We start from the raw sequence: 9,324 nt of genomic DNA on the forward strand, positions 1-9,324 counted from the left end.
TGATTGATTGAATTCATCAATCAAGTACAAGGGAGGAGAAAAAACCTGCAGACACCCTGTGGAATGAGTTTGACACGTGACTTATACTAACTACATGGAAGTACTTTACAGTTGGGTTAACGGTGTAACAACAAACAAAGGTTTCAAACATTTCAAATGAAAGGAAGAGATTACAATCTCTTGGAATCGAGTCACAATAAGCAGCATCAATAACCATTACATAAAAACATTACAAATAGTTTATTTTTTTTTATTATTCCATTGTAATTGGAGTGGATATTTTATCATTTAAATCTAAACTAGCCTTGGTACCATGAAACTGAGGTAAACAGTATATCAGTTACTCAGGCTACAATGTGTACATTAACAGAAAACACCTATGCCGGGCTCATGTTCCAGTCACAGCACTTGCATTTCTCGTTGAAAATAAGGTTAGCGGCGCACTTCTGGAGGTAGGTGTGTCCACTGGCGCACTGGTAGAAGGCATTAAGGTCTTCCTTGTTACAGTACAGGCCGTCAGCTTTCCCCCCACAGAAGCCACTGCCGGGCAGAGGAGTGGAGGTGGTGGGTGGTACACTGCTGGTGGTAGTTCCTGGCAGTGGTGGGGGACGTGTTGTGGAAGGAAGGGGTGGCGGACGTGTTGTGGAAGGAAGGGGTGGCAAATCTATAAAACACAGTGTGTTATTGTCAAGCATGGAATGATACAATGTCATTGTTATACCAACCAAACCTCTTATGAGACATAAACCTCAGTGCTCTAGTAATGGCTGCGTACCTGAGGCCAGAAGATAACGCAGATGGCTGATCAGGGGATAGTTGCCCTGCCCACAGAACTGTCCAGCAAAGTCATCCAGATCCAGAGCCCAGATCATGGCCCCTCCAAACTTGTTTTCTTTTAGATAGCGTGCCTATAAAATGACCAAATATTTCATTTTCCAAAACCATATAGCCTTCTACCAATCACCATGTAACCAATAACAAAGATATTATGGTTGAAATGAGCAATAGACATTCAACTGCTAGAATTTACAGCAATCAACTGAAAGGAGATTCCTTCTGGCAGTGTATTAAGTAATATGATACCGTACCTTTATTTCAAAGCTTTCCCGATTGTCATATCCCACCCACTCATTTCCTTTGGTGGCATAGGGAACCATCTGATCCTTAATCAACTCAACAGTTGCTCCATTCAGGAAAGTACAGATCTGGTGGAAAATAAAAATAAACATGTCATGAGTATGTTGGAAAACTGATCCTGACATAAAGAATACCTGTTGTTTTGAATTGGCCCTGAGTACAGTATACTGAAAGTGTGCATTGATGTATTGTGTTAATCTATTTTTTACATCCTAGTGTTTCACAATCTCCCTGGTTCCAAAACATAGCATTAACTCCACATTGGTAGAGTTGGGAGATCGCACCACCAGTGACAACTGTATTTGTAGTGTTGAACTTTGACCTCTCTCCCTGACCTCATAATAGGACCAGAAGCCGGCCTCGCGGGTATATGGTCCAGCAGAGGCTGGTCCACTTGTTCTGGCTCCGACACCATTGTCTCCAGAGACAGTGCGGAATGTGCGCCCATAGGTGGCGAAACCCATCATCAGCTTCTCAACAGGGGTGCCCTGGTCCCTCCAGTACTTCATGGCAAAGTCCTTTGGAAAAGGAGAAAACATTCAACAACTATGACAAATAGTTAATGGTTTCTAAATTATTTATGGTTTCAAAACTAGTAAAAAAATAAATAGATATTGTAAAGTTTTATATTTTTTACTCACAACGTTGAAATACTTGTGCTCTCCTTCCTCTGCATCTGAAGCACCGCGGAAAAGGGGGCTGTTGTGGCGTGTGAATGGGTCCCAGGCTCCACCCATGTCATAGGACATCACATTGATTAAGTCCAAGTATCTGTTACACAGTCACACAAGGCAAAAGGTCACAAAATGTAACATGGAAAACACCAACTGGTAAATGATGAACCTTCACAAGAATTATTACTGTACCAATCACCTATGGTGAATGAAGGCCCTCTGTTTTAACCTTTGAACTCACTTTGCAACCTCTGCAATTTCATAACCGTTATCAATGTTTCCCTTCCCAGCAGCCACTGCAGCTGTGACCAGCAGCCTTGGTCTGCTGGTGTCAGCGGCTTCCTTCTCAAATGCCTCGAGCAACTCCTGGACCCCAGAACCAAATGAGACAGTGTATTTTGTTAATGGTATGAAGTAATAATATGACGACATTGTGCTGGATCAGTTAAAGTTGAACATAATTATTATGGTGCCCCATTAAATCTGTTACTCAGGATCCAAATATAATGCTTTCCAGATGTTTGATTATTACTACTGTGGCTGTGAATGTCAAACTGACCCTGCACAGCAGTGTAAACCTTTTCTTGTCTTCTGGGGGGCTCCCTCGTGCTCCAGGGTACTCCCAGTCCAGGTCCAGGCCATCAAAGCCGTACATTCTCAGGAAACTGATGGATGACTGGATGAACTTCTGGCGATTGGCAGGTGTTGACACCATGATGGTGAACCTGAAAAGTTATTCAGTGTCAGTAATCATAATACTTGTAATTGTTATTATTCATTGGAAAAGCATAATGACCAATAGATACTTAAGAACATGTTTATTTCTTTCAGTAAAGTACATTGAAACATGTACAACTTAATCATGGCTATATGACAACAATACTCACTGGCTGGACCCAAAGTTCCATCCACCAACTGCCAACAGGGTCTTCAGTGCAGGATTTCTTTCCAAGACAAGAAAGATTCATCAACACCCAATTTCATTGCATTTAAAGAGAAATGTGAATATGTAATAATTATTGTAAATGCACAAAGTGCTGATGGAGAACATAAGACATCATATAGCTCAGCAGCTAAACCTCACTGCTTCTTCAGCCCATTGAAGGACTGGTAGAGAACATCATCGTTCCACTCGTAGGTGACTAGCTCGTTGTTGTGGTTGATCATTGAGAAGGCATAGATCAGATGAGTGCAGAGGTTGGGGTCCACATTGGCCGGCAGATATTTCCCATTGCCTGGCCTGTACTGGGACCAGTTGGTGAAGTAGCACACCAGTTTGGTTGATGACACTGTTGAGGATTTAAAATACTAGCATCAGGTCCCCATCAGAACAAAGTGATAGACAGAGACATTGACAGTGACTTTGTCTAGGATTGTATCAATGTTGTATGCTATGTACTGAGCAATGTTATTCAACAGTAAGTTATTTATTTTCTCCCTATGAATGTTACTTAACGATATCCTATTTTTGGTAGCTACAGTACAATTAAGTTTGGATAGACATCAAGAGTAATGCTGTAAGAATGACAAAACTTACCCATTTGAAGACACATTAAAACGGACAGTCCTGAAACGGAAATGAAACATTTGTTCATTAGACTAATCAAACAAGCTTATTTGCTTGCAGTTAACAAAGTACCCTACATGACCAAAAGTATGTGGACACCTGCTTGTCGAACATCTCATTCTAAAATCATGGGCATTAATATGGAGTTGGTCCCCCCTTTGCTGCTATAACAGCCTCCACTCTTCTGGGAAGGCTTTCCACTAGATGTTGGAACATTACTGCGTGGACTTGCTTCCATTCAGCCACAAGAGCATTAGTGAGGTCGGGCACTGATGTTGGGCGATTAGGGCTGGTTCGCAGTCGGCGTTCCAATTCATCTCAAAGGTGTTCAATGGGGTGGTGGTCAGGGCTCTGTGCAGGCCAGTCAAGGTCTTCCACACCAATCTCAACAAACCATTTCTGTGTGGACCTCACTTTATGCACGGGGGCATTGTCATGCTGAAACAGGAAAGGACCTTCCCCTAACTGTGGCCACAAAGTTGGAAGCACAGAATCGCCTAGAATGTAGCGTTAAAATGTCCCTACCCTGGAACTAAAGGGCCTAGCCTGAACCATGAAGTACAGCTCCAGACCTTTATCCTCCTCCACCAAACTTTACAGTTGGCACTATACATTCGGGCAGGTAGCGTTCTCCTGGTAACCGCCAAACCCAGATTCGTCCGTCGGACTGCCAGATAGTGAAGCGTGATTCATCACTCCAAAGAACGCATTTCCACTGCTCCAGAGTCCAATGGCTGTGAGCTTTACACCGCTTGGCATTGCGTATGGTGATCTTAGGCTTGTGTGCAGCAGCTCGGCCATGGAAGGCAATTTCATGAAGCTCCCAACAAATAGTTATTGTGCTGACGTTGCTTCCAGAGGCAGTTTTGAACCGAGGACAGACAGTTTTTACACGCTTCAGCACTCCGCGGTTCTGTTCTGTGATCTTGTGTGGCCTACCATTTCGCGGCTGAGCCGTTGTTGCTCCTAGACATTTCCACTTCACAATAACAGCACTTACAGTTGACTGGGGCAGCTCTAGCTTTTCCTTGAGTAAAAGTAAAGATGCCTAATAAATTGTGCACACAGTGTATTAAGGTAAGTTGTATGTTTGAGGATTAATTTTATTATTGAACAACTACAGCGCTCTCGGTCAATCCAAAATGTTAATAAACCTCAAACCTGAATATTTAAGGAAGTAAAAGTGAGGTTTTGGCTTTCTTTGGAGAATATCTATGTGCACAATTATTGGGCAACTATTAGTGTGCAGAATTATTATGCAACTAAATGAAAAACGAAAAGTTCCCCATCTCACCTGTTTATTTTCATCTATTAAAGTGAGAATTAACAAACAACTCAAAATGTATAAATAAATATTTCTGACATTTCAACAAAAAAAATCTGTGACCAATATAGCCACCCTTCTTTTCAATAACAGTCATAAGCCTTCCATCCATGGAGTCTGTCAGTTTCTTGATCTGTTGACCATCAACTTTTTGTTCAGCAGCAACCACAGCCTCCCAGACACTGGTCAGAGAGGTGTACTGTTTTCCTTCACCGTAAATCCTCCGCTTAACAAGGGACCACAAGTTCTCAATAGGGTTTAGGTCAGGTGAGGAAGGGGGCCATGTCATTATTCTTTCATCTTTAAGGCCTTTACTGGCTAGCCACGCAGTGGAGTACTTCGATGCATGCGATGGAGTATTGTCCTGCATAAAAATCATGGTCTTCTTGAAAGATGCAGACTTTTTCCTGTACCACTGCTTGAAGAAAGTGTCTTCTAAAAACTGGCAGTAGGTTTGGGAGTTGAGTTTGAGTCCATCTTCAACCCGAAAAGGTCCAACTAGCTCATCTTTAATAATACCACCCCATACCAGTACCCCACCTCCACCTTGCTGGCGTCTGAGTCGAAGTGGAGCTCTGTGCCCGTTACTGATCCAGCCACGGGCCCATCAAGAGTCACTCTCATCTCATCTGTCCATAAAACCTTTGAAAAAATCTGTCTTCAGTTATTTCTTGGCCCAGTTTTGACGTTTCAACTTGTGTCTTGTTCAGTGGTGGTCGGGTTTCAGCCTTCCTTACCTTGGCCATGTCTCTGAGCACTGAACACCTTGTACTTCTGGACACTCCAGGTAGGTTACAGTTCTGGAATATGACAGCACTGGAGGATAATGGGTTCCTGGTAGCTTCACATTTGATTCTTCTCAAATCTTTAGCAGTTAATTTGCGTCTTTTTTTCTCAACACGGTTCTTGCAACAAAACATTTGATGGTTCTGTGATCACGCCGCAATATCTTAGCAATTTCAAGAGTGCTGCATTCCTCTGAAATACTTTTTTAAATGTTTGACTTTTCAGAGTCAGTTAAATCTATTTTTTGGCCCATTTTGCCTGAGGAAAAGAAGCTGCCTAATAATTATACACACCTTGATATAGGGTGTTGATCTCCTTAGGCCACACCCTCCATCATTACACAAATACACATCACCTGATATGCTTAAATCCAATAAGCATTCCAGTTTATACAGCTTGGAGTTGGGAAATATGCATAATAATAATGATATGGTCAAAATACTGACTTGCCTAATAATTGTGCACACAGTGTAGAAAATGACTCAAGTGAAAGTCACCCAGTAAAATCCTGCTTGAGTAAAAGTAAAAAAGTATTTGGTTTTAAATATACTTAAGTATCAAAAGTAAAAGTATAAATAATTTCAAATTCCTTATTTTAATACGGATAGCCAGGGGCATGCTCCAACACTCAGACATAATTTACAAACAAAGCATTTGTGTTTAGTGAGTCCGTCAGATCAGAGGCAGTAGGTATGACCAGGGATTGTCTCTTTAGGTGCTTGAATTGGTCTATGTTCCTGTCCTTTTTGGTACTTTTTGGTGTCAGGGAAAATGTATGGAGTAGAAAGTACATTATTTTCTTCAGAAATGTTGTGGAGTAAAAGTAAAAGTTGTCAAAAATATAAATAGTAAAGTAAAGTAGAACCCAAAAAACGACTTAAGTAGTGCTTTAAAGTATTTTTACTTAAGTACTTTACACCACTGAAAATGTATAAAAATATTTCATTGCCAGAATTTGACTTACCAACGAGAAGTGTTAGTTGGGCCATGATGAGTTTGTAGTTACACGGCCTCTCCTTACAAAACCGAAGAGGCACCTGGAAAAAATAAGCATTTTCATTTAATAGAACAAACCATGGTGGTTAGAATGTTGTGTGTGGCTAAGGTTGCACAAGTGCGTCTGCACTGTCCAGCTTCAAGTTTAATGTGTTGCAATTATTGTACCTAAAAGGTTGTAACTGATGGTTGGGTGATAGTAAAACTATAATGCAATAATAATGTTAATAAAAACATATAGCCCAAGTCCTACCTGGTCCTCAGTGAGACACTGGATCGGTGTCTGGTAGAGAATACATCTCACCTTTTATACCGTTCTGATACTCCTGGGCCAAAGGCTACATACCTGTATCAGGAAGCAACCTGGGGGAGATTGTTTGCTCTTGATCTGGATTAATCAGTGTCATGGTTTATGTTAGTTTCATTTAAGGATATAACCTGTCTGAATTGTATGAGAGATAGACCTATCTTTATGGTCAGATAAACAACCATGGATGATTGATATTGAGGGTGAAATAAACCATCTCTATCCTCTGTATCAGCAACGTGGAATTGGAACATTCAGTCAGCAAATACATTTCAATATTCTTTAACTAGTTAAGAGCTTTTAGTTTGAATATAAATATTCCACGAACTGGACCTATTGTAGTAGTTATCTTTCATTCACACATAATAGCTTCTGTAGGCCTTTCTCTTGGATATCTTTGATGTGAAGTTCACGCCATAAACAAATAAAACAAAAAAGTACAGAAAAGGCCCAAAATCTTAGTAGAACAAACATTATGCAAGCTCCAGGCCATTGCATGAGAGACACGACAAGATAAACTGTCATAAAAATGGTAGTATTGATTGGTTTTAAGATAAGATTACCTTTGCTTCTTTTGTTGAAACTGGGAAGGTTGGCCCTTGGTTTTACTAATTGAGGTCACGTAACACAGAACAATACAGCCATGCAGTAATAAGGGAGGGGGAGAATACTGTAGGTTCTGAGTAGTTTGTTAATGGGAGCAAGAGATCAAGCTGCCCGGTGATTCAGGGCTGTAACAGAGGCCTTATCTCAGCCATAAAGAAGTGAGTTTTCACTGGGTTTTCATTCCCTTTAATATCCCGGCACTTGTACATTTCTCTAATCTTTATGTAACAATTTGTTTATTTAGTTCATAGAGGTCTGATTATGTTGTCATGGCATCATACGTGTTGCTACATGAATAAAGTGCTTGTAGTCTATTTAATATAGCCCAATCACTCCGGAGATTAGAAAAGGCCAGCAACATTGCTTACGTTTACATTTTATTTATTCAAATCTATACTGAACAAAAATATAAAATGCAACATGTAAAGTGTTGGTCCCATGTTTCATGTGCTGAAATAAAAGATCCCAGAACGTTTCCATATGCACAAAAAGCTTATTTCACTAAAATGTTGTGGGGGCCTGGCTCCCCAGTGGGTGGGCCTGGCTCCCCAGTGGGTGGGCCTGGCTCCCCAGTGGGTGGGTCTGGCTCCCCAGTGGGTGGGCCTGGCTCCCCAGTGGGTGGGCCTGGCTCCCCAGTGGGTGGGCCTGGCTCCCCAGTGGGTGGGCCTGGCACCCCTGCCCAGTCATGTGAAATCCATAGATTAGGGCCTAATTTATTTATTTCAATTGACTGATTTCCTTATACGAACTGTTACTCAGTAAAATCGTTGAAATTGTTGCATGTTGCATTTATATTTTTGTTCAGTATAGTAGCAAATGTGCCATACATGTTTGGCATGACAACAACAAAAAATTGGCTAAAGCAGAAGCGGACTGACATCCAGGTTGATCATGTGTGAATGGTTGTAAGTGATCTTGAATGTCAGTCAGCTTCCTGTCTCTAAAGTTCAAGCAAACAGTCACACACAGTAGACTCCATACACAGAAGACTCCACAGACAGTAGACTCTCCAGACATGCTCATATTACTGACAACATTGCAACTCAATAATCCCTGACTGGGAGGTTTATTACAGTATGCTATGTGCACCATTTCATTGAGAAAATTATGATACTGTACTTTACACACTTAACTATGATGGAAATATGCTGCTGACTTTTAAGCATTAGCTGTCATTACAGTAACTTTCATGGTCGGAATATTATGATTATGACAGTGTGATATCATTATGGTACAACAACCAAAAAATCTTATGTTTGAAAATGGCCTTTCTAATTAAGCTCCTAGGTGTAGTTAATTTGAAATGTTTAAATCCTGACAGCCTGATAACAGAGCACTTTCGAACAGTGTTTTAATCCATTTCTGTATTCATTAGAGGACCATAAGTACAAAGTACATCTCTATCGGTTAATATTGTCAAAAATCACAAGGTACATTAATGATTAGCAGAAAAGACAGAAATGACTGGATGCCATAAGAATGCACATTGTAGTTCAAGTAAGCAAAACATCATTCTTATTTTGCTTGTCATGCTAGTGAACAAAGTGCAAACGTTAGCCTTGTTCATAGCATTTAAAACCCATATTCTATAAACCATAGATCAACATATAACAATTATACAATACAGGTGCACAAGGGGAAATAAGGTAGGTACAGTATGGTCCCAGAGACATCGATTAGGGGTGTGTTTAGGTGTGTGTTTTAGACATTTTAAAGGCTAAAGATTAAATCTGCCAATCTCTGAAGAATGTTGAAGCAGCCCACAGTCCTGAAAGGTATGTATACAATGCCAATGTGTCATCATACCAATTACATCAGCTAAGATTCACAGATCAATGTTGAGACAAAGCAACAGACAAACAAGTCAAGGGTACAGTGCCCTGAAGATGGTACTATGATTTACTGCCATCAGGTAGAGATAAAGAGC

The 9,324-nt window shown here is 40.7% G+C and overlaps 1 protein-coding gene across 2 annotated transcripts; it reads right to left on the bottom strand.

Moving 5' to 3' along the window:
- Positions 1-225: 225 nt before the first annotated feature.
- On the bottom strand, positions 226-6,837 carry LOC115168110 (acidic mammalian chitinase). 2 transcript variants are annotated; one of them, XM_029723033.1, is made up of 12 exons: positions 6,738-6,837; positions 6,453-6,525; positions 3,349-3,378; positions 2,896-3,100; positions 2,699-2,755; positions 2,371-2,536; positions 2,053-2,177; positions 1,779-1,908; positions 1,473-1,655; positions 1,089-1,205; positions 776-908; positions 226-664 (listed from the first exon to the last, which is right to left on the bottom strand). In XM_029723033.1, the coding sequence occupies exons 2-12, from the start codon at positions 6,475-6,477 to the stop codon at positions 378-380; spliced, it is 1,458 nt and encodes a 485-aa protein (XP_029578893.1). In that variant the 5' UTR covers positions 6,478-6,525; positions 6,738-6,837; the 3' UTR covers positions 226-377. The 2 variants fall into 2 exon arrangements, with proteins under 2 accessions (XP_029578893.1, XP_029578892.1); XM_029723032.1 differs by lacking the exons at positions 6,453-6,525; positions 6,738-6,837 and having other exon boundaries at positions 3,349-3,421.
- Between the last annotated feature and the right edge of the window lie 2,487 nt (positions 6,838-9,324).

This window comes from Salmo trutta, chromosome 30 (assembly GCF_901001165.1).
Source record: "Salmo trutta chromosome 30, fSalTru1.1, whole genome shotgun sequence".
NCBI classification, from domain to species: domain Eukaryota; kingdom Metazoa; phylum Chordata; class Actinopteri; order Salmoniformes; family Salmonidae; genus Salmo; species Salmo trutta.

Excerpts from the sequence above, each read along its gene's own strand:
- LOC115168110 (XM_029723032.1), bottom strand. The coding sequence starts at position 3,406 with ATGAACAAATGTTTCATTTCCGTTTCAGGACTGTCCGTTTTAATGTGT. Across the intron at positions 2,537-2,698 it reads TGGAACTTTGGGTCCAGCCA|GTTCACCATCATGGTGTCAA; the intron begins GTGAGTATTGTT and ends ATAACTTTTCAG. Across the intron at positions 1,656-1,778 it reads AGCACAAGTATTTCAACGTT|GACTTTGCCATGAAGTACTG; the intron begins GTGAGTAAAAAA and ends CCTTTTCCAAAG.